The following is a 26,104-nucleotide window of genomic DNA, read 5'->3' on the forward strand; positions in this document are numbered from 1 at the left end:
CAATACACATTTTGCTATTTGAAAGTCACTAAGTTTGCAGTAACTTATTATACAACGATAGATAATTGATGTAAGAGTGAAGACACAAATTATAACAGGCATGAAAGTGGGGACACTACCACAGGATACTACAGCCCATTCAAAGGAACATCATGAACAACTTTATGCTTCTGTAATTGGCACCTTGGATGAAATGGACAAATTCCTTCAGACAAAACGGCAAAGCTCACTCAAGAAGATAACCTAGGGAGGACCTTCAAGATGGCGGAATAGTAAAGACGCAGAGATCACCTTCCTCCCCACAAACACATCAGAAATACATCTACACGTGGAACAGCTCCTACAGAACACCTACTGAACGCTGGCAGAAGACCTCAGACCTCCCAAAAGGCAAGAAACCCCCCACGTACCTGGGTAGGGCAAAAGAAAAAAAAAAGAATAAACAGAGACAAAAGAATAGGGATGGGACCTGCACCAGTGGGAGGGAGCCGTGAAGGAGGATAGGTTTCCACACACTAGGAGCCCCTTCACGGGCAGAGACTGCGGGGGGGTGGAGGGGGAAGCTTTGGAGCCGTGGAGGAGAGCGCAGCCACAGGGGTGCGGAGGACAAAGCAGAGAGATTCCCGCACAGAGAATGGGTGCCGACCATCACTCACCAGCCTAAGAGGCTTGTCTGCTCCCCCGCCGGGGTGGGCGGGGCTGGGAGATGAGGCTCGGGCTTCGGTCGGAGCGCAGGGAGAGGACTGGGGTTGGCGCGTGAACACAGCCTGCAGGGGGTTAGTGCACCACGGCTGGCTGGGAGGGAGTCCGGGGAAAAGTCTGGAGCTGTCGAAGAGGCAAGAGGCTTTTTCTTCCCTCTTTGTTTCCTGGTGCGCGAGGTGAGGGGATTAAGAGCGCCGCTTAAAGGATCTCCAGAGACGGGCGCGAGCCGCGGCTAACAGCGCGGACCCCAGAGACGGGCAGGAGACGCTAAGGCTGCTGCTGCCGCCCCAAAAAGCCTGTGTGCGAGCACAGGTCACTATCCACACCCCCCTTCCGGGGAGCCTGTGCAGCCCGCCACTGCCAGGGTCCCGGGATCCAGGGACAACTTCCCCGGGAGAACTCACCGCGCGCCTCAGGCTGGTGCAACGTCACGTTGGCCTCTGCCGCCGCAGGCCCGCCCCTCACTGCGTACCCATCACGCCCCGCGGCCTGAGTGAGCCAGAGCCCCCGAATCAGCAGCTCCTTTAACCCCGTCCTGTCTGAGCGAAGAACAAACACCCTATGGCGACCTACACGCAGAGGCGGGGCCAAATCCAAACCTGAGCCCCTGGGAGCTGTGAGTACAAAGAAGAGAAAGGGAAATCTCTCCCAGCATACTCAGGAGCAGTGCGTTAAATCTCCACAATCAACTTGATGTACCTGCATCTGTGGAATACCTGAATACACAACGAATCATCCCAAAATTGAGGCAGCAGACTTTGGGAACAACTGTAGACTTGGGGTTTGGTTTCTGCATCTAATTTATTTCTGGTTTTATATTTATCTTAGTTTAGTATTTAGAGTTTATTATCATTGGTAGATTTGTTTATTGATTTGGTTGCCCTCTTCCTTTTTATATATATATATTTTTCCTTTTTCCCTTTTTATGAGTGTGTATGTGTATGCTTCTTTTTGTGATTTTTGTCTGTATAGCTTTGCTTTTACCATATGTCCTAGGGTTCTGTCTGTCCGTTTTTTTTTTTTTTTTGAGGTATAGTTTTTAGTGCTTGTTATCATCGGTGAATTTGTTATTTGATTTGGTTGCTCTCTTCTGTTTTAAAAAATTTTTAATGGTTTAAAAATTTTTTATTTTAATAACTTTGTTTTACTTTCTTCCTCCCTCCCTCCCTCCCTCTCTCCCTCTCTCTCTTTTTTTCTCCCTTTTCTTCTGAGCCGTGTGGCTGACAGGGTCTTGGTGCTCTGGCCAGGTGTCAGGCCTGTGCCTCTGAGATGGGAGAGCTGAGCTCTGGACATTGGTCAACCAGAGACCTCCCACCTCCACAGAATATCAAACGGTGAAAGCTCTACCAGATATCTCCATCTTACCACTAAGACCCAGCTCCACTCAACAACCAGCAGGTTACAGTGCTGGACACCCTATGACAAACAACTAGCAAGACAGGAACACAACCCCACCCATTAGCACAGAGGCTGCCTAAAATCATAATAAGGCCACAGACACCCCAAAACACACCACCGGATGTGGTCCTGCCCACCAGAAAGACAAGATCCAGCCTCATCCACCAGAACACAGGCACCAGTCCCCTCCACCAGGAAGCCTACACAACCCACTGAACCAACCTTAGCCACTGGGGGCAGACACCAAAAACAACGGGAACTACAAACCTGCAGCCTGTGTAAAGGAGACCGCAAACACACAGCTTTTCATTAAGCGAAATGAAAAGACAGAGAAACACACAGCAGATGAAGGAGCAAGGTAAAAACCCACCAGACCAAACAAATGAAGAGGAAATAGGCAGTCTACCTGAAAAATAATTCAAAGTAATGACAGTGAAGATGATCCAAAATCTTGGAAATAGAATGGAGAAAATACAAGAAACGTTTAACGAGGACCTAAAAGAACTAAAGAGCAAACAAACAATGATGAATAACACAAAAAATGAAATTAAAAAGTCTCTGGAAGGAATCAATAGCAGAATAACTGAGACAGAAGAACGGATAAGTGACCTGGAAGATAAAACAGAGGAAATAACTATCGCAGAGCAGAATAAAGAAAGAAGAATGAAAAGAATTGAGGACAGTCTCAGAGACCTCTGGGACAACATTAAATGCACCAATATTCGAATTATAGGGGATCCCAGAAGAAGAAGAGAAAAAGAAAGGGACAGAGAAAATATTTGAAGAGATTATAGTTGAAAACTTCCCTAATATGGGAAAGGACATAGTCAATCAAGTCCAGGAAGCGCAGATAGTCCTATACAGGATAAATCCAAGGAAAAACGCATCAAGGCACATATTAATCAAACTATCAAAAACTAAATACACAGAAAAAATAATAAAAGCAGCAAGGGGAAAACAACAAATAACATAAAGGGAATCCCCATAAGGTTAACAGCTGACCTTTCAGCAGAAACTCTGCAAGCCAGAAGGGAGTGGCAGGATATATTTAAAGTGATGAAAGGGAAGCACCTACAACCAAGATTACTCTACTCAGCAAGGATCTCATTCAGATTCGATGGAGAAATTAAAAACCTCACAGACAAGCAAAAGCTAAGAGATTTCAGCACCACCAAACCAGCTTTACAACAAATGCTAAAGGATCCTCTCTAGGCCTGAAACACAAAAGAAGGAAAAGACCTACAATAACAAACCCAAAACAATTAAGAAAATGGGAATAGGAACATACATATCGATAATTAACCTAAATGTAAATGGATTAAATGCTCCAACCAAAAGACATAAACTGGCTGAATGGATACAAAAACAACACCCGTATATATGCTGTCTATAAGAGACCCACTTCAGACCTAGGGACACATACAGACTGAAAGTGAGGGGATGGAAAAAGGTATGCCATGCAAATGGAAATCAAAAGAAAGCTGGAGTAGCAATTCTCCTACCAGACAAAATAGACTTTAAAATAAATACTATTACAAGAGACAAAGAAGGACACTATATAATGATAAAGGGATCAAGCCAAAGAAGATATAACAATTGTAAATATTTATGCACGCAACAAAGGAGCACCTCAGTACATAAGGCAAATACTAACAGCAACAAAAGGGGAAATTGACAGTAATACAGTCATAGTAGGGGACTTTTAACACCTCACTTTCACCAATGGACAGATCAACCAAAATGAAAATAAATAAGGAATCACAAGCTTTAAATGATACATTAAACAAGATGGACTTAACTGATATTTACAGGACGTTCCATGTGAAAACAACAGAATGCATTTTCTTCTCAAGTGCTCATAGAACATTTTCCAGGATAGATCATATCTTGGGTCACAAATCAAGCCTTGGTAAATTTAAGAAAACTGAAATTATATCAAGTATCTTTTCTGACCACAACGCTATGAGACTAGATATCAATTACAGGAAAAAACCTTTAAAAAATACAAACAAGTGGAGGCTAAACAGTACACTACTAAATAACCAAGAGATCACTGAGGAAATCAAAGAGGAAATCAAAAAATACCTAGAAATAAATGACAATGAAAACACGACGACCCAAAACCTATGGGATGCAGCAAAAGCAATTCTAAGAGGGAGTTTTATAGCAATACAATCCTACCTCAAGAAACAACAAAAAATCTCAAATAAACAATATAACCTTACACATAAAGCAATTAGAGAAAGAAGAACACAACCCCCCCACAAAGTTAGCAGAAGGAAAGAAATAGTAACAATCAGATCAGAAATAAATGAAAAAGCAATGAAGGAAACAATAGCAAAGATCAATAAAACTAAAAGCTGGTTCTTTGAGAAGATAAACAAAATTGATAAATCATTAGCCAGACTCATCAAGAAAAAAAGGGAGAAGACTCATATCAATAGAATTAGAAATGAAAAAGGAGAAGTAACAACTGACACTGTAGAGATACAAAAGATCATAAGAGATTACTACAAGCAACTCTATGCCAATAAAATTGACAACCTGGAAGAAATGGACACATTCTAAGAAAAGCAGAACCTTCCAAGACTGAACAAGGACAAATAGAAAATATGAACAGACCAATCACAAGCACTGAAATTGAAACTGTGATTAAAAATTTTCTAGCAAACAAAACCCCAGGACCAGATGGCTTCACAGGCAAATTCTATCAAACATTTAGAGAAGAGCTAACACCTATCCTTCTCAGACTCTTCCAAAATACAGCAGAGGGAGGAACACTCCCAAATTCATTCTACGAGGCCACCATCACCCTGATACCAAAACCAGACAAAGATGTCACAAAGAAAGAAAACTACAGGCCAATATCACTGATGAACATAGATGCAAAAATCCTCAACAAAATACTAGTAAACAGAATCCGAAAGCACATTAAAAAGATCATACACCATGATCAAGTGGGGTTTATCCCAGGAATGCAAGGATTCTTCAATATACGCGAGTCAATCAATGTGATACCCCGTATTAACAAACTGAAGGAGAAAAACCATATCATCATCTCAATAGATGCAAAAAAAGCTTTTGACAAAATTCAACACCCAGTTATGATAAAAACTCTCCAGAAAGTTGGCACAGAGGGAACTTACCTCAACATAATAAAGGCCAAATATGACAAACTCACAGCCAACATCGTTCTCAATGGTGAAAAACTGAAACCATTTCCTCGAAGATCAGGAACAAGAAAAAGGCTGTCCACTCTCACCACTATTATTCAACATAGTTTTGGAAGTTTTAGCCAAAGCAATCAGAGAAGAAAAAGACATAAACGGAATCCAAATTGGAAAAGAAGAAGTAAAGTTGTCACTGTTTGCATAAAACATGATACTATACATAGAGAATCCTAAAGATGCTACCAGGAAACTACTAGAGCTAATCAATGAATTTGGTAAAGTAGCAGGATACAAAATTAATGCACAGAAATCTCTTGCATTCCTATACAGTGATGATGAAAAATCTGAAAGAGTAATTAAGGAAACACTCTCATTTACCATTGCAACAAAAAGAATAAAATACCTACGAATAAACCTATCAAGGAGACAAATGACTTGTATGCAGAGAACTATAAGATACTGATGAAAGAAATTAAAGAGGAGAGAAACAAATGGAGAGATATACCATATTCTTGGATTGAAGAATCAACATTGTGAAAATGACTATACTACCCAAAGCAAACTACAGATTCAGTGCAATCCCTATCAAACTACCAATGGCATTTTTCACAGAACTAGAACAAAAAATTTCAAAATTTGTATGGAAACACAAAAGACCCCGAATAGCCAAAGCAATCTTGAGAAAGAAAAATGGAGCTGGAGGAGTCAGGCTCCTGGACTTCAGACTATACTACAAAGCTGCAGTAATGAAGACAGTATGGTACTGGCACAAAAACAGAAATATAGATCAATGGAACAGGATAGAAAGCCCAGAGATAAACCCACACACATACGGTCACCTTATCTTTGATAAAGGAGGCAAGAATATATAATGGAGAAAAGACAGCTTCTTCAATAAGTGGTGCTGGGAAAACTGGACAGCTACATGTAAAAGAATGAAATTAGAATACTCCCTAACACCATACACAAAAATAAGCTCAAAATGGATGAAAGACCTAGATGTAAGGCCAGACACAATAAAACTCTTAGAGGAAAACATAAGCAGAACACTCTATGACATATATCACAGCAAGATCCTTTTTGACCCACCTTCTAGAGGAATGGAAATAAAAACAAAAATAAACAAATGGGACCTAATGAAACTTCAAAGCTTTTGCATAGCAAATGAAACCATAAACAAGATGAAAAGACAACCCTCAGAATGGGAGAAAATATTTGCAAATGAAGCAACTGACAAAGGATTAATCTCCAAAATTTACAAGCAGCTCATGCAGCTCAATATCAAAAAAACAAACTACCCAATCCAAAAATGGGCAGAAGACCTAAACAGACACTTCCCCAAATAAGATATACAGATTGCCAAGAAACACATGAAAGGATGCTCAACATCACTAATCATTAGAGAAATAAAAATCAAAACTACAATGAGCTATATCACCTCACACCAGTCAGAATGGCCATCATCAAAAAGTGTACAAACAATAAATGCTGGACAGGGCTTGCAGAAAAGGGAACCCTCTTGCACTGTTGTTGGGAATGTAAATTGATACAGCCAGTATGGAGAACAGTATGGAGGTTCCTTAAAAAACTAAAACTAGAATTACCATATGACCCAGCAATCCCACTACTGGTCATATACCCAGAGAAAACCATAATTCCAAAAGACACATGCACCCCAATGTTCAATGCAGCACTATTTACAATATCCAGGACATGGAAGGAACCTAAATGTCCATCGACAGATGAATGGATAAAGAAGATGTGGCACAGATATACAATGGAATATTACTCAGCCCTAAAAAGAAATGAAATTGAGTTATCTGTAGTGAGGTGGATGGACCTAGAGTCTGTCATATAGAATGAAATAAGTCAGAAAGAGAAAAACAAATACCGTATCCTAACACATTTATATGGAATGTAAAAAAAAAAAAATGGTTCTGATGAACCTAGAGGCAGGACAGGAATAAAGATGCAGACATAGGGAACGGACTTGAGGACACGGGGAGGGGGAAGGATCAGCTGGGACAAAGTGCGAGAGTGGCATGGACATACATATACTACAAAATGTAAAATAGGTAGCTAGTGGGAAGCAGCCGCATAGCACAGGGAGATCAGCTCGGTGCTTTGTGACCACCTAGAGGGGTGGGATAGGGAGGGTGGGAGGGAGATGCAAGAGGGAGGGGATATGGGGATATATGTATACATATAGCTGATTCACTTTGTTATAAAGCAGAAACTAAGACACCATCGTAAAGCAATTATACTCCCAAAGATGTTAAAAATAAAAAAGAAGAAAACCTAACAGTCGTGTGTGTGTGTGTGTGTGTGTGTGTGTGTGTGTGTGTGTGTGTGTGTGTGTGTAGAGATGAACTCTCTTACATGCTTGCTTGCCCTCTCTCCACCCCTTCTCTCTCTCTCCCACCTCCCTTTTTTTTTTAAAGAAATTAAATTTGTAGTTAAAGACGTACCCCAAAAGATGGCTCCATGCCCAAATGTGTTTTCACTCGGGAATTTTACCAAACATTTAAAAAAATCATAATACTAATTCTACAGAAACTCCCCAGAGAAATGAAGAGAAGGAAACAGTTCCCTACATGTTTTATGAATATAGCATTACCTTGATACAGAAGCAGACAAAATCATCATAAGAAAACTGCAGGCTAGATAACTGGAGTACTGTACAAAAGACTAATATGTCACGACTTAGTGGAGTTTGTGCTGGGAATGGCAAGGCTCATTCAACATTCAAAAATCAATCCATATGAGTCAGCATTTCAACAGATCAAATGACAGAAAACATATAATCATCTCAACTGATGCAGACAAAAACCACTTGACAAAATTCAACATCAGTTCATAATAAATACTCTCAGCAAACTAATAATAGAAGGGAATTTTCTTAATTTGCTAAAGGGTATCTATTTAAAAACCTATAGCTAGTATCATACTTCCTGGTGAAAGACTGAATACTGCCTCAATAAGGAGGACAAAGCACCGATGCCATTCACCATCACGCAGGGGAGCCTGGAGTGAGGAGGAGATACAATAAGGCAAGAATTTAAAAAGTCCTACAAAGAAGGAACAAAACTGTCTCTATTCACAGGTAACAGGATTAACTATTCCTGAAAAGTGTCAAGCAATCTACAAAACAGATACTAGGAATTTCCTTAAGGGCTGGGGAGTGACACCTGCATACAGCACCATTTCACAGAAACCCGTGATTAATTCTATCTGTGAGAGGCCGAGCTTTCCCCACCCCCTTTCCTTTGGAAGATTCTAGGGAGTGGCTATTTCCTTTCCATAATCAGCAACTATCTTTAGTTGCTTCTGTAATTAATTTTATTCTTCCCTGGATTAGTATTCAGACTTATAACTTATCCTCATCTATCTCCCCTTCCTCAGCCCCAAGGAAAGGGTTTTTTTTTTTTTTTTTTTTTTTATTGTTAGCACCTATAGGAAAGAAAAAAAGGCAAGGTTTATCCTACTTTCTTCTTTCAATTAGATCCCGTAGAGAAAACCAAAGGTTACATAGTTGTAATAATAAATCCTGGACTAGAGAGGGTCATCTAGATTCAAGGGGACGTAGGAAATCACACTATCCCTGCCCTTTTATCACAAAGTACACCTCACCCCGGGTGAAGAGCAGGTATGCGACAGGGCTGGGAGGGACTCTGCAGGGACTGGTGCTGCTGAGGGGTGGCTCGGGGCAGGGGTGCTGCAAGGACAGGGGCGCTGCGAGGACAGGGGCAGGAGGTCCAAGGAGCCCGAGTGCGAGGTAACAGGACTTGGAACTGGGGAAGGCTTGGGCTCTCGCTCGCTCAGCTCCACAAGGAGGGAAGCTGGGGCATTGTAAGCGCTCCAGGCAACAAAAAGACCTACGGAGAACATCCTTCCAGGTGGGGCTGGAGAGGGGGTGAGGGTCCAGTATACACAGATGGTCAATAAAGGAAACCTTGGAGTCTGTGAATACGTATTTCTAAATAGTGCAAACAGTGGGAATATCTGGCGATGCCATGATCCCCTCCAGAGCCACTGGATGTGAGAAGCGGCATCATTTCCTACTGGTCACCTACCGTCTGTTACGAACATGCTGTTACCTTCAAAGGACCCCATCTTAATAAGGAGGGGGATTCTTTAGCTTTTCCATCTATTCTCATCCGCGTGACTGTCGTCTTCAGATTATAAAGGCACAATTAACAAGAGATAGACTCCAGGCTCCAAATTTTCCCCCCAAATCACTGGCTTTGATCCTTGGAGCCTATACACCTGTCACCACACTTTTAAAGAAACACAAACAAGGGTGGTGGGGGGGACACGACGGTTGTGTCTGCTCCTATCTTAAAGGCTGGACGAGACGTCTGCTAGGATGTTAATGCAAATCAGACCAATATTTATGGAAATCCCCGCGTATACTTTTCGCAGTTTCCCTAACTCTAGCTTTAAACACGCTAGAACTTCATCAAAGATCTAAACCCATAGGAAGCTTATACCATGGCTACTGCCTCAAAATGAATCAAAAGAAATGCGATTACATTAAATTTTTTCATTTCTATTACTTAGTTGCCCTGATATGCTGAATACACTGTGACAGTGTTTGCTCTCCCCTGTCCCACAGAGGGTCCAGTAAGATGCCAACGCCGTGGCCCAGAGGTCTTGAAAGTCTCCTCGATGTCACAGGTACAAAAAGACTAAAGGTTTCATTTTAGAGGCCGAAGAAAAGGTGTTAAGATGAGATTTTTTTAGCTTGAAAATTTCCAGCATTGTTCTCTTTGAAGTTAAATTCCCACTGTCTCACTTATTTCCTCAGCATCACACACAAAACAATCACTTACCAACCAAGACAACGAGTCTGTAGTTCTCATTCATCTGCCGTCGATAGGGTGTCACCTCCTCATAAGTGGGCACATCGGCTGTGTCGTACTGGTCACTCTTCTTGCACTCATACATGGATTTATTTGTTTTCTTATCTTTTCTACTAAGACGGAAACTTCTTCTAAAACCAGCTGCAAATACAAAAAACTATTTTTAGCAATTAGAACTAAAAAAAGAGACCCCACCACAATACAGAAAGAAAACACCCTCAAAGTTGGGCTGGATTTTATTCACCATAATATCATTACAAGTGCACTTAGTAATAAAGGTAAATAGATGTTCCACTATTTCATGAAAACAACTGTTAAGAGAATCATATAACATTTAATTATATAGTTATAATATCATAAATTTTATTTGGTTCCAAATCATAAAGAATTCTCTTCCGAAATCAGGAACCAAAATAACTACGTGATAAGACAAATTAAGGAGGTCAGGCGTCATAAAGAAAATTTTTCACAGACTGACTGATGAACACATTTGATAAGAAAAAGTTAAAAGCACTAAAATCACTTGAAATATAAATGCTGAATATTCCCACTCAGAAGTACTAGAATCTTTTATGCTATATTCTGAGCACAGCCTAACAGCATACCTGTGCCACAGACAGCATCTATTGTTAAATAGAAAGAAAACTAAAGTTAGGGAGAGCACAGTGTCGAACAGGCCTCTGCACAGATCCGGCAGACAGAACCTGCCTGTCACTAAGAGCAAGTTACTTAACTGCTATGAGACCCCAGGGGGTGGAGCAAATGACCAAGCCCCAAGTTCTTCTTCTCCTACGGAAATTCTATGCTTTTATAATTTGAAGGCTACTGAAATTTGGAAATAAGTTTCAGAGCCACAAGTGTGCACTCTTATGAATAGACCATGTCATCTTTTACTAAACAGCTTTCCGAGTATTTAAATAAATTTCCTGTCTGCTTAAACGGTCCCCTCCAGCTCACCACTGTCACTTGAAATGTTGGCTTAGAAAAGCAGCTTTGCAAAAGTTCCTTTTCTCAGTCAACTCCCATTTCATTCTGCTTCTGCTTCATGTTGTTATATCATTCTGGTTTTATGCCTTTTCTAGAATAGTGATATTTACCATACACACCATTCAAGAATTCTTGGCCTAACCAACACTCTCAAAATACAGACTTTAAAGGGAGGGAAAAAAGCCTGCTTATTAAGATATGATACATATTCTCTATCAGCTCCGTAGTACAAAAAAAGACGCAAGTATAATTATAAAACATATAAAAATAGATTCTCTTTAAAAAGAATACTGATCAAATTTGACAAACAGAAAAAACTTTAATAAAGGTATTTTATAATAAAACATAATAATGTAACAACTGATCTGTGTGAATTTTAGGGTACATGAAAAGTAAATATTACTATTAGATTTAAAAATTAATAATATTCAAAATAAAGGCGATATGAAAAAACAATTATCAAATCACTACAAATGTCTGGCACAGAAATGGATCGAAGACGTAAATGCCTCACCCACAATGAACCCAAAAGTGAAAACCGGAAAGATTCCTGATCCACGAATCCCAGCTAAATCCTGAATTTCAGTGAAAGCGCTTTACCTAATGGAGTCTTTATGATTAGCTGAAGTTTTCACTTCCATCATAAACAATAATGAGATAGTGGGAGAAAGAGAGAAGGGAGCCAGATTTCTAATGTGAGATCTCGATGGACATCAAGGATGGAGGACCCTGGTCTACAGAATGGCTTGGGGATGCAAGTTGTACAGCGCTTGGTACAGAATAGGTGCTTGATCAAAGTAAAAAGTAAATTTTCGAAACAGAATTTTAAAAAGGCAACCCCCAAAACTCTACTATCATTCCTGTTTCATTTTCTTAACATAAATTTCAACAAAGGAAGCAGAACGCATTTGGTATTTTCACAAGAGAAATGTAAGAGGCAGACAAAAGGACAAAACACTGCATCCGTGAAGGCTCAGGGCTGGAAGCAGCCCTGGGGAGCATCGGAGCTGCTTGGCCCCTGCGCCCGGGCCAGCGCAGCAGGGATGTCACCACACGCGCCCACGCAACACGACACGGCCCTGACCTCGCTCACATGTCTTCCAGGTGGCCACGACCAGGCAAGTGGAATTCCCACAGGTTCTGAGGCTTGAGTACCTTGGCCCCATGCCTCATTTACAAAACAAAGGGAAAAGTCAGCCAGGTCCATACGGATCCAATCGGAGCTCTGCTCCCTGAGTGTTAAAGGCTCAGACTGGAGGGGGAAAGGCCTGGGTCACTGGCTTACTTACTAACTGGGTGACTTGCCAACTGTTTAAAAACTTCTCTAAGGCTCATTTCTCAGCTTTAACATAAGGATACTGTCAACCCCTCACAGGGTTATTAAGGTTAAACTACCCATGTGAAGCATTCGCTCAGTGCCTAGCATATGGTAAATGCCTTACAGACTAGACAGAGACCAGTACCTGACTACGTCCCACCTAAACATGCTGTGTCCCCTGTGTTCCCACAGCACACGTCTAGCAAGAACGGGAAAAACAAATGAAGGGGCTTACATGTTTTTAATTGGGTAATTCTACGAAAGACACAAAATAGTAAAGCCAGATTTAAATATGATAAATATTAAAAGTACCTTATTAAAGTGGTAAGGCATTTTTAAAGAAATAAAACAAAGACTTAAGTGTACATTAACTATCCTTTCATTTTTTCTTAGATACTCTTTCTAGGGCGGTGCTGCTTCTGTTCCTATATTTAAATCTAGAGAGCATCCTTCCCTCCTGTCCTCCTTCCCCATGATCCCTCACTTCCTCAACACACACATCTATATATGGTCCATACTGACACCACACATTTACACACACACATACGCATACATATGCACACATGCATATACACGTGTACATACACAAAAACAGAGTCAGAAAACAAGAAAAGAAAACTCCCCAACCCAGAACAACAGAGGATATGACAAAAGGTATGAAATCCAGAATACTTAACTTGCCTCTCAGAACAACAGAGGATATGACAAAAGGTATGACAAAAGGTATCCTCTCAGATAAAAGCAAAACCAAACCAGGTGGCCAGAGATAATGGCACACTGGGCCTGCCTTTCAAGGCAGCAAAGAGACTGTAACTTTCAAACTTCAGTGACACAGTGAGTGACGCGTCAGCACACCTCGGTTAAGTCTAAGCCTAAAGGAGAGCGACCTTTATGTCAGGAAAAGGGGTTAATAATTTCTGGCCTTCAGGCCTTAGGTGGTTCTCTTATTAAAAGGATGACCAAGAATGTGTACTTAAACTGAAAGCAAGCACAAGGTTCTTTCCGATAAATGTGAATAAATAACCCAGAACGTATTTACTTCTAGTTTGTTTTCTGTGTACAAGTCTTAGCAAAAGCTGGCTTTTAAAAAGAAGGAGCAGGAAAGCAGCAGTAACAAGGAATTTGGAGTAAGGGAAGAGTTTCGTACAAAATGTATTTTTCCTTATATCTCACATTTTTGTAATTTATAATTGGCTCAACATTTTTACGGACAGGCTTTTTCCAGGGCTCTTACCCACAGCTGCTAAAGATTTGTGTTTTTTAAGGAACAGCGTGTTTACTTTATTACAATAGGAAAGTGGCTTCACAGTGAGAATGCAGCTGCAGGTCAGCCCTTCATCACACAGAGACACTTCTTATCTAATATTTTCCAGCAGGAATAATTTACGATGACTTTTAACTTATCTAGTTGTATGGTTCTGTTTTAAAGTAAATTTACTTTTTTTATTATAAAAGATGACATTTACGTTGCTTGTTATTTGCTCCTTATTTCAACAAGACAGCAATAAACATCCCTGTACATTCCTGTTACTCTATGTCACTGATGACTTTATTAGGGCAAATTGCAAGAAGCTTGACAGATCTTGTCCAAATGCTTCTCAGATTGGTTAATAACAGTGTACATTTCCAAGTACAACTGCCCCTATTACCATTCTTTCATTAAAGGACTTCTAACCATTTAAAAATCTGTAGTGATCTGACAAGTGAAAAACTGTGTATCATTTCATTTTAACTGATAGTAAAGTTGAACTCTCCTTCACGTTTATTACTCATTTGCATTTATTCCTTCTGTAAATTGCTGGTTAATACATGTTGATCATTTTTTGATTGGGGTCTTCATAAACATATATACACATACATGTATCTTTTAAGGTCACAGCCCTTGGCCCTATTTGTTGCAAAGACTTTTTAAGATTTTCAGTTTTCCTTTTCAAAGAAATTTTAAAGGTTTATGTATTTGGATCTGTGAACTTCTTTGGTTTGTCATTTCTTCCACTGCTTTTATGACTTTCCTACCCTTTAGTCTGATAAATACCCAAATTTTCTTAAATTAAAAAAAAATAGGTTACATAGCTTTCCACTTAATGTTTTAAATCCATCTGGAATTACTCAGCTGTGATTAGGAGATCAAGTTTGTGACGTGAGGCTGTAACTTTATAGTTTTCTAAGTAATTAACCAGTGGTCCCAGAAATACTTACTGAACAATCCTTTTCCTACTTTATATGAATACATACTTTGTACTGAAGCACCAGATAGTTAATTATGATGTCATGACCAGAAAAAGGTGATTCTTGGTCTAAGTTTAGATCATTCCCTTATTAGTAATATTAATACCAAAACAACAGAAGAAGTGGTGGTGCTAGTGGGTGTTTGTGGAGAACTTACTGGATGACAGACACCATCTGAAGCACTTACGTGCATTAGTTCATTTAAGTCTCACAGCAACGTACGAAGCAGGCATGACAATCTACAGGTTTAAGTAACTCTTCTTTTAGTGTCAGAAAAAGAAAACAATTGCCAAGGCCTTGGCTCAAATATTAAAAGATGAAAGAAAGTCAAGAACAAAGTTTGAAATGTTATTCCACACACACAGATGTATGAGAGAAAAACTGGTGAGCCTTCAGTGACTTTATGAAATAACAGGAAAAAATTATCAAAGAGAAGCAGCAGTTTAATTTAGGGATTAAAAATTATAAGCTCTTTTTCTGTTAGAAGATACTTTTCAAATATAACTAAATATATTTTTGATACTCCTCTGTATTTAAGATGATGTGTAAAATACAAAATATATAAAACAGTGTCACTGCCCTCAAAGAGTTCCTGATCTACTAGGGGAATCGAAATTATTCCAAATACTTGTAATTTAAGGGTTTTCACAACATAGGCTCAGGAGTAGAAACTAAGATTTTTTAGCAAGTACTTCTAATCTGATTCGACTTTGACATTTCTCTTAAGTAAAAGAAAAAAACTTAAACGCAGGCAGTTGTGATTCGGTTATTTTCAAAGCTACTTCACTAAATTTATTGATATAACACCATTCATCAAAAGGGTATTAAATTTAATGCTTACAATGTGAATTTAAGACTCATTTGGTATTAAAATTAGCTTCAAATTGTAGATAAATATTATGCTTAACCATCCTATAATTTCAAATGTTAGTGATATTTTTAATAGTAAAAAAAAAAAACTTGAAGCATCCAAAACATACAAAGTATGGGAATGATTAATTATGAAAAACACCTTTTCAAAGAAATGGGGCTGAGGACACGGCTATATTTAAAATACATAACCAACAAGAATCTACTGTATAGGACAGGGAACGCTGGTCAATGTTCTGTAATAATCTAAATGGGAAAAGAACTTGAAAGGAACAGATACATGTATACGTATAACTGAATCACTTTGCTGTACACCTGAAACTAACACAACAATGTTAATCAACTATGCCCCGATATAGAATAAAATATTTTTAAAAAGCCTATACGGCACCATTAGAATTGCATTTGATATACTAATAAATGGAAAAAACTGGACATATATGACAGTCATAGTTATACTATGAGTTTTACCTTTACTAATATAAAAATTGGTATGGATACAGAAAAAAGTATAAAAGCAGACAATGATTGTATTAGGGAAAGAGGGCTGTAGGCAACTATTTTGTCCTATTTTTTTTAAAGTTTCCATAATATTACGTAATTTTACAATTAAAAAAAAACACACACAAAAACACCAAACAAATGAAATCCGGTACTGGTAGTTGTATTTGTGTGGTTATACCAACGTATGACAGAAAATACATTTTGACTGTGTCTCAGAGGCAGGTTCCAGTCTTCTGTATTTTGAAATGATTATGGTAATAGATCAAAGTTTTATATTCTTAAAGGTTAGAAATAGCCAATAAATGAAAATACTTAAAAAGCAATGAAAGTAAAAACAATGGAAAATTTTTTAAATGAGAATACAGTATAAACACTAAAGACCAAAGGTCAAGGTAAATAAATAGAGAGCCAGCAGTCTCACCTAAGAAGTGAAGATGATAAAAGAGAAGGAGTCTGGGTTTTGAAAACTTACAACTAAACTAATCAAATTGATAGGAAATTTTTTTTAAATCACAAATTGTTGTCATATTCTTTGGCTCCCATAAATAACTTCAGTGTAAATTTTTATAATTTAAATAGTTATCATTTTAATGATCTTACTTTTTCATAAAATTTTGACATTTTATTAAAAAAAAAATACACGATCGTCTTACGAATACACGATCATCTTACGGGCAGTCATCTCCATTAACACAAAAGGCACCCCCTCCCCCCACCGCCAGCAGAGCCAAGGTAACTCACCACCAACACCAAGAGCCTCAAAAATCACAGGTGTGAATGAGAGTGCGACCTGCCTTTCTGTTAACTACAAGAAAATAGATCCTATTGTGTGACCGCTTGGACTTTTCAAATGGCACAGTTTCCATCTCTGGTTACACTTCTGTAACCCATCTGATATAATAACATCAGATATTATGCATCCCCAATGTTTTTAAGAATATAAGCTCTTAAGATGTTAAATGCTACAGATGTTGGTAGATTGGGAAAGAAGAGTTTCAGTGAAAGCTGCCTGAATTATAACAGAGCAGTATCGGTCACAGGCACCTCAAAAATTAGAGATCTACAGAAGGGTCCACTCTAAACTTTCTGATTTTTTGAAGAAATACATTTATTTTAACACAATCAAGAAAAGTGCTTAGTTTCTTAAAAGAAGGTACAAATAAGCATTTAAATGATCTTTTTCTCACCTTAAATATACTAAAATGTGCTTTCCAAAAAAAAAATTGGGAGAACTGCCAAAAATGTTGGATGAAAGTTATTCTCTTAAAACAATGGATTAATTTGACCAAATATTGAATGAGTTCAATAGGCACCTTAACAAGGAAGAGGGACTCCCCTGGTGATGCAGTGGTTAAGAACCTGCCTGCCAATGCTAGTGACAAGGGTTTGAGCCCTGGTCTGGGTAGATCCCACATGCCGTGGAGCAACTAAGCCCACGTACCACAACTACTGAGCCCGCGCACTAGAGGCCGTGAGCCACAACTACTGAGCCCACGCGCCACAACTACTGAAGCCTGCGTGCCTAGAGCCCATGCTCCGCAACAAGAGAAGCCACCGCAATGAGAAGGCTGCGCACCGCAACGAAGAGTAGCCCCCGCCCGCCACAGTTAGAGAAAGCCCGCACGCAGCAATGAAAACCCAACGCAGCCAAAAATAAATAAATAAAATAAATAAATAAATTTATCCAAAAAAAGGAAGAGAAAAATATTACTATGAATGAACTTTTAAAGAAGACTTAAAAAAAACTCACGTAGACACTAATAAAAACTAAGCGGCTGGGAATTATTATACAACAGGCTCCTGACAACAGAATGTTGAAAATTTCCACTAAAATCAACATTTTGAATATAATGCCCATCTTGTTATAATGATATAAACATAAGGGACATGTAAAGACTATGTAGTAACATTAGCCTAAAACAAACTTACTGTTGAAGTGATGTTCCCATACTATGCCCATCATAAAATTATCCCAAAGACAAAGAAAGATAATTAAGAACATCTTAAAACAACAAACAAGCAGAAATCTTGGGAGGAAGTTTAAATTGAAAAGCAACGTGAACAGTAAACTATAAAAGTTACTGAGATGTGGAGTGGCTGGATTAGTCACCTTCTACATCCATCTTATAAAACAGTGTGGGGCGGTTGGGGGTGGGGGAAGAAACCTAAATGTTATCATGGATTATATTAACTAGCCATACATATGGTAATTTTGTATATAAAGGGGGAAATGGCTTTCAAACAAGGAAAATTCACCTCTGGAATGTCACAGACACAAAAGTTGCTTTCAGTATAAATAAATGTTCAAATACCATAATTACCCTTGAATCTTTCAACTCAACTCCAGCTAAAAATAAAAATAGACACTCAAAGTACCGAATGAAATCATGGAAGCTAATATAAAATATCAATTTGCAATTTCCAAGAAAAAAAATTACCTAGGTCTTAAAAAGTTTTCCTGATACCATAAACAATATTTTTAAAGCACAGCACAGCATTACCATTAAAAAAAATAGAAAAACCACATGAGAATTTAATCTTCCAGCCAGCTAATAAAGAAATGAGTTCTAACTTACTCTTTCGAAATTATGAGAAAATACAGTATGCACACATAAAAGTTAATATAAAAATATAATTCTGAAAGGGGTAAAATTCGATTTGAAATTTTAATGTATTTTTTTAAGTTGAGTCTATGCAACCTAAAATTCTCCAAGCAGAAACGGTTTCTTTCTGTCCGAGAAAGTATTTCCAAGTAGTATTCCAGACATGTCAAGATTACGCAGAGTTCTTTCTTGTTCAAGAAATAACCTGTACCACTTTTGAAAGAATGCTTCTAAATGTTCTCTTTGTATAAATTTTATTTTTTTGGAAAAAATACTAAGGCAGTAAATTTTGACATAGCTGTAGTTACCTACATAGCATTCGTTAATAAAATGACTGAATATTGGAACAAATGGGAATTTTTGCTAGATTTATAAAATAGGCAATATAACTAGAGGCTCACTGGTGTTTAAACACTGGACAAATAAGGGACAGGATTCGGAAGAAACACAGAAGTAGAGATGGATAAATAATAGCTTTTAAAAGAAATAACAGCAAACGGATGGTTTAGTTTTTATTGAACTTTACGGTAAACACTGTAGTTAAACAGAAGAACAGTTTTAACTTATAGAAGTCCCCAAACTGATCTTGTTTTAAAAAAAATGCATGACATGCTCCAGCAGGGGCAGAAGGGGAGAAAAACTGATGATTTTTTAGGAGATCATTTGCAAGAAATTATGTTTGAAGACAGATGCATGATAAGCAGTGCTTTGTGAATTGTTTATAACATAATTTCTATAATGAATTATACAGAGCAAAAACATTCTGCAATTCTTACCAATTAAAGAAAAAACCAATTACTCTTCATATGGACTATTTTGTATTGTAGAAGGAAAAAGCGGAGAGAATCATTAAAGCTTGCGCTTCTACCACTGAGAAGCAACCACCCTTTGGAAGCCAGCATATGCGCGTGTGCAGAGACACCCAGACCAAAAACACTAACTTTCACACCATCCACCAAAGCTAAAGGAAGTTGTTGAGAGCTTAGGGCAGGAAATGAATTACTCCTAATAATTCATGTGTGTGGGTATATATACATGTGTATATACTTTAAGTATATAAATATACACACACACACACACGTTCAAAGGTGCGACTTTTGCAATTCATATTTACAAAATACTATCAATTTACCTTCACTTTATTAATTTTATGCAAATATACAACTTACACTGCCTAGTCAGTGAGCTTTTTCCTTCCTCCCACTAGTAACAGCCAAACCTCTTTTATTGATAAATACGCTGAACTTTAAGAAATACAGCGTGTTACACTACAAACCAGTGTATATTCACATCAGTGATGGCTCACTAAATATGGTTTTAAGATATAATTCTTATACAAACGGACATTCAATTATTGGAGTGTTACAATGTTACTTTTTCAAGAGAGTCAACTTTGATCATTTTGACATGGAATGTATTTTTCAAAAATGTAACCAGTCATCAGGGAAAGCGCTACTTATATATGCTGTTTTGTGCTTGATTTTACGCACATCAGAGAAAGTGAAAATAATCAAATGTATTACTGAGTACAGGCCTCATTTAGATCAACAGGGACCCTGGGCATTCCCATTTTGGGGTTCAAGGGTATTCTGTCTGCACAGTAATCCCTTCCGTGGACTCAGGAGATGCAGTGTAGAGGTAGATGAGGGGCAAGGCGAAGGGTCTCAGAAATTCCTCTATTAAATAGTCCTTGGAAAAGACCTCATGAGATGGTAGCATTTCTCGGAACTCCTGTGGCTATGTTCCAGAGTGGTGCTAGAACCGGAGAAGGTGCCCCGTGCTGAAGGTGGACGCAGGCACATCCTGTGCACGTAGGTGTGCTGTTAGGTGAGGTGCGCTACCGCCCGCGAGCGCAGTGGCACAGGCTGGGACCTGACGTCACCAGAATACTAAGGGTGTTTCGTGGGACAGGCAGTAATCGACTGAAATGTCACAAATCCATTCCATGTTGTTGACTTGTACGGTTTAAATTACTTCTTTTAGTGAGGGAAACACTTGATGTGGAAGACATATTAAATCTCCAAAGGGTAAATTTTTCCTCACTGCAATAATTACCACAGATATAGGTAAAGTAGAATAACAGGATGGGGAATGTGACGGTTAATCTTATGTGTCAGCTTGGCTGGGCCACAGTGCCCAGACGGTCAAACATTATTCTAGATGCTTCTCGTAAAGGTGTTTCTTGGATAAGGTTAGCATTTAGATCAGGAGACTTGGAATAAAGCAGATTACATTCCATTATGTGGGTGGGCCTTACCCAATCAGCTGAAGGCCTTAATAGAAGAGACTAACCTCTCCCTGAACAAGAAGGATTTCTGCAACTGTAACAGGGAAGAGATAAATCGAACGAACTCCACGTTGGATCTGTTTCTTTTACTTTAACCTTTGCTTTTCGTTGCTTTTGTTGTTATAATCAAACACAGTGGCCTGCCTCAGGGAACCCCGCCCACCTGTGAATGGCTGCAAGAAAAAAGAAATTAACACATCCCCTCCCCGAGGCTGGTCATTTCAGGAGATGTTCTGAAAAGACTGATGGCCCTTATACTTTACTCCCTCACCACCTCGCCCTCGCTGATTCTATGAAAGAAAGTGGCAACCAGACCCCAATAAGATGGTTTTTCAGAGACACTGGTCTGCCATCTTCTCCATCTGCCGGCTTTGCAAATGAAGTCGTCTTCCTTGCCTCAGCACCTCGTCTCTGATTCGTTGGCCTGTCCTGCAGGACTCGGTAACACCAGCAGACTGCCTCTGGGCTCAAACTGCAACTCTTCCCTGGGTCTCCAGTCTGCCACCGACCCTGCAGATTTTGATTTATCAAGCCTCCACAATCACACGATCCAATTCCTTAAAATCTCTGTGTGTACGTGCGTGTGTGTATATGTGTGCGTGTGTATGTAAACACATTCTGTTGCCTGACTAATACAAACGATTAGGAGGGAAATATTAAAATTTTAGAATAAACTAACACTTCCTAGTTAGTGGAGAAATTAATTGCAACATTTCAGCATCCCTTAAAATAGAGAAAAGCAATAAAACCAAAATTTGGTTCTTTGAAAGGATCAATAGAACTGACAAACTGTTACCTACCCAAATTATTAAAATTAGGAACGAACATTACTACTGACCTTGAAGAAATAAAAAAATTATAAAAACAAATTAGATAATCTAGATGAAATGGAAAAATTATTAGAGAGACAGAGACTACTGAGACTGAAAAAAGAAGAGAAAATCTGAACAGATTCTTACAAGCAAAGAGACTGAACTAGTAATCAAAAAACTTTCCACAAAGAAAAGCCCAGGACCAGTGGCTTCACTGGTGAATTCAATCAAATGTTTGGAGAATAATTAACACAATACTTTACAAATATTTTGAAAAAGTATAAGAGTAGGGAACACTTCACACCTCATTGTATGAGGCCAGTATCATCCTGATACCAAAATCAGACAAAGATATCACAAGAAAAAAAAAATCTACAGACCAATATCCCTTATGAATATGCATGCAAAATCCTCAAAATACTAGCAACTCAAATTCAACAACATATTGAAAAGGATTATACACCATGAGCAAGTGGGATCTACCCTAGGAATGCAAGGTCAACGTATGAAATCAATCAATGTTTACACTACATTAGTAGATTGAAGGAAAAAAGCTACATGACCATCCCAATTGGTGCAGAAAAAGGGATTTCTATATACAAAATGAAGTAATCTTCCAACAGAGATAGTTTTACGACTTGTTTTCCAGTCTGGGGGCCTTTTCTTTCTTTTCCTTGCCTAACTGCTGTAGAACCTCCAGTATCACGTCACGTAAAGGGGCAAGAATGGTCATCCTTGTCTAGTTTCTGCTCATGGGAGAGCAGTCGGCCTTTCACCATTTAGTATGCTGTTAGTAGATGCCCTTTACCAGGTTGGGGAAATTCCCTTCCATTCTTCGTTTGTTCAGTTTTTATCGCAAAAGGGTGCTGGATTTTGTCAAATGCTTTTTGGCCCAACCAAGCTCCCGAAACTGCTCACAAGGCTGCTGCTGACTCCCACACTGCAAAGTCAATGGTCAGTTCTCTTCTTCTCCTCTTCTTTGACTTATCAGCAACATCTGTCAGAGGTGATCGCTTCTTCCTCCCTGAAATGTTATTTTTACTTCGCTCCTACAAAGTCACACGCCCGGTGTTTCTTCTACTTACCTCACTTTGGGTTCGCTTCTTGCCCGTATCATCACTCACTCCTTGGTGATCTCATCTGGCTTCACGGCTTTCCATTTGATCTAATATCGACAACTCCAAAATCAAGAGTCTCAGTGCAAGAGCCGCCTCTGCAATCACCTATCCGACATCTCTATTTAACGTCTTAAACGCAACCTATCCCAACGGAATTCCCGAAACTCTCCCCACCCCGATACCCTCCTCCGCTGTCTGGACCAGCTCAGCAAATGGTCACTCCATCCTTGAAGTCACTAAGCTCTTCCCTGATTCTCCAACTGGTCTGAAAATCCCGTCAGTTCTATCTGAAGGTACATCCAGAGTCTCCTGTCTTCTCCCCACCTCCACCTATGATATCTTGGTTCGAGCTGCAGGCACTTCTTGCCTGGATGACACACAGCTGCCCGCTTCTGCCCTGGCTCTCAGCAGATCAGCCAGGGCGACCCTTAAGTCCACGTCAGGGCAGGTCACTGCTCGGCTCCAACCCCTCCGTGGTTTCCCATCTCACACAGACTAAGGGCCGAAGAAGTGGGCTGAGCGGCCCCCGCACTGGCATCCTGTTACCTCGCCAGCCTCGATTCCCGTCGCTCTCTCCTTTCTTCACTCCGCTCCGGCCACACTGCTCTCCTCCCTGCTCCACAGACGCTGCAGGGCTCTGTCTGAACGGTCGAGCTCCCTTCCGTGACCACCCTGGTGACACCTGCATGTCCTCACCTGCCCCGGCACCATTCCTGCTTCACTTTTCTTCATGGCACTTCTCACCATCGGATGTATCGTATAAATTATTTAGCTGTCTCCACCCCACCCCCTTCAGCTACCTGTCTCCACCGCACCCCCTTACAGAAGCGCTACGAAAGGGGGTCTGTTTGGATCTCTGTTGAAACGCCAGCGCCCAGAACAGTCCGGAACATAACAGGCGCTCAATAAATATTAGGAAAAAACGCTAGGAATAGCATTATAAGAAAGTTTTATTCTGCAAATACCAGAAGAAACTGTTAACCAGAGCTAAGTGGGTGTCTCTTGAGGGAGGACACAGCACTAAGGAGGAAGAGGGAAAGGGGCTCCGGTCTGTGGCTGCAAGACTTCTGACGCTACTTGACTCTTCAAACAATTTATTAAATAGAGCCATGTGAAGCTGCTGACACTCTAATGCCTTTTGACCTACAAAACCCAGCAATTTCACACGCTTCAACCTAACGCACATACTACTTTGATAAAAATATAAATTAAAATTTTAAAATAATTTTGGTGTGGGGAATACAAACGAAAACTCAGAAGACAAAGGAAAGAATTCACAGATTTGACTATGCAAAAATTAAAATGTCCACACGATGATAAACCTGGCCTTTAAAAAAGGTAAAATGCAGGCTTCCCTGGTGGCGCAGTGGTTGAGAGTCTGCCTGCCGATGCGGGGGACAGGGGTTTGTGCCCCGGTCCGGGAAGATCCCACGTGCCGTGGAGCGGCTGGGCCTGTGAGCTGTGGCCGCTGGGCCTGCGCGTCCGGAGCCTGTGCTCTGCAACGGGAGAGGCCACAACAGTGAGAGGCCCGCGTACCGCAAATTAAAAAAAAAAAAAAAAAAAAAAAAAAGAAAGAAAAAAGGTAAAATGCAACCAAAAGACCAGAAGAAAATGCACACGGCAGAGAGAGGGTTAATATTCATGATAGAGAAAGGGCTCGTCACATTAACAGGAGACTGACAAAGAACCTGATAGAAAAAAATAGGTAGAGATAGGACTATTCAAGGGAAAAAAAGAAGAAAAGCTAATAAAAAGCCACAGTACTGCATTAAGTCACTATATTTAAAGGTTTAACAAATAACACTTTTACCAAAAAACAGCTTTGTCATAAATGTTAGCATGCTGTTTATGACACTGCTTTAAAAATGCATAAAATCTGTAGCATTTTGAGGGTTTGGCTTTTGAGGGGGAAAAACAATTCCACAAAACAGTCAATTTGCTCAGTCTATTTGTAACAAAGTAACTCTTTAATACTACAAAAAATAACCAGAAAACTACCATCAAACTTGTGTATTCTGAAAAAGAAACAATTTTCGATCTGGGGTCGTTAGTTGAAGGGCTTCCTTAAAAGGAAAATCTTTTATCAGAAACACTATTAATTTCTGTATCTTATTATGTCATATCTTTTTTAAAATAAAGTGTTTTTTTAATTAATTAATTTATTTATAGCTGCATTAGGTCTTCATTGCTGCACACGTGCTTTCTCTAGTTGCAGCGAGCGGGGGCTATTCTTCGTTGCAGTGCGCGGGCTTCTCATTGCGGTGGCTTCTCTTGTTGAGGAGCACGGGCTCTAGGCGCACGGGCTTCGGTAGTTGAGGCGCGCGGGCTCAGTAGTTGTGGCTCGCGGGCTTAGTGGATCCACGGCCTGTGGGATCTTCCTGGACCAGGGCTCGAACCCATGTCCCCTGCACTGGCAGGCGGATTCTTAACCACTGCGCCACCAGGGAAGCCCCATATCCTTTTTTTAATACAAAGTCATCTTACTGTATGCTTCTCTTCTCAGATATCTGACCTCAGCTGTACCTAAATGAACCTCTAGGTGCCTTGAATCTGCGGATCTCCTGCTGTACATGTATCAGAACAAGCACTTAGACCAGAGAGAAAAGATGTCACAATGCGCATCTACTCAAACATGCCGACCATGCTTTCCTCTTGGCCACAGTCAGGTATGGAAAGGAAAACTCGTTTCCAAGACCAGGAGTTGAATGGAGTCGACAGCGAGGCTCTATAATCAGAGTTTGCAAAATCCAAAAGCCAACAGAAGCTAGACGGCAGAAAAATCTTCAATTGCATGCTGTCAAGGCATTTTGTACAACGTTACTCCTCCGAAGAACTAGGTGGTCCCATTTTCCCTTAACTGCTCTTTGGTTATTTTTTTTTTCGCCACGTTTGAGGACAGGGATACAAAGAAATACTCCACTATTAAAGCATCAACACGACTGCCGGGGAGTGCTGGGGGACCCCTGTCTCAGTGCTGGCCAGCCCACGGAGCGGCAGGGCCGTGTTCATTTAAGGGGTCCCTCGTAACTCAGCCCCAGCTAATTCTTAACACTGCGAAATGAAGGCCTAGTTTGGTCAAATCTTTTGTCAAAGGAGCCAGAAACTTTTACATGAAATTTCTCATATTTGTGGGTCTAACAAAAATATATCCTTTGCCTAAACACAGCCTGAAGACCGTCTCTGAGCTCCCCAGGCTGACACCAATTATTACATGATGCACGATATTCCCATTTTACCTGGATGG

General features: G+C 39.8%; 1 protein-coding gene across 10 annotated transcripts in view; it reads right to left on the reverse strand.

The window, feature by feature from the left end:
* Positions 1-26,104, reverse strand: part of MPP7 (membrane palmitoylated protein 7) — a 280,676-nt gene that overhangs the window by 42,947 nt on the left and 211,625 nt on the right. For all 10 annotated transcript variants that reach the window (XM_032618449.1, XM_032618459.1, XM_032618434.1 and 7 more), the window contains one exon: positions 10,103-10,273. In XM_032618449.1, coding sequence (XP_032474340.1) covers positions 10,103-10,273 — 171 coding nt within the window. The remainder of the gene's footprint in view (positions 1-10,102; positions 10,274-26,104) is intronic.

This window comes from Phocoena sinus, chromosome 2 (assembly GCF_008692025.1).
Source record: "Phocoena sinus isolate mPhoSin1 chromosome 2, mPhoSin1.pri, whole genome shotgun sequence".
Lineage (NCBI taxonomy): Eukaryota > Metazoa > Chordata > Mammalia > Artiodactyla > Phocoenidae > Phocoena > Phocoena sinus.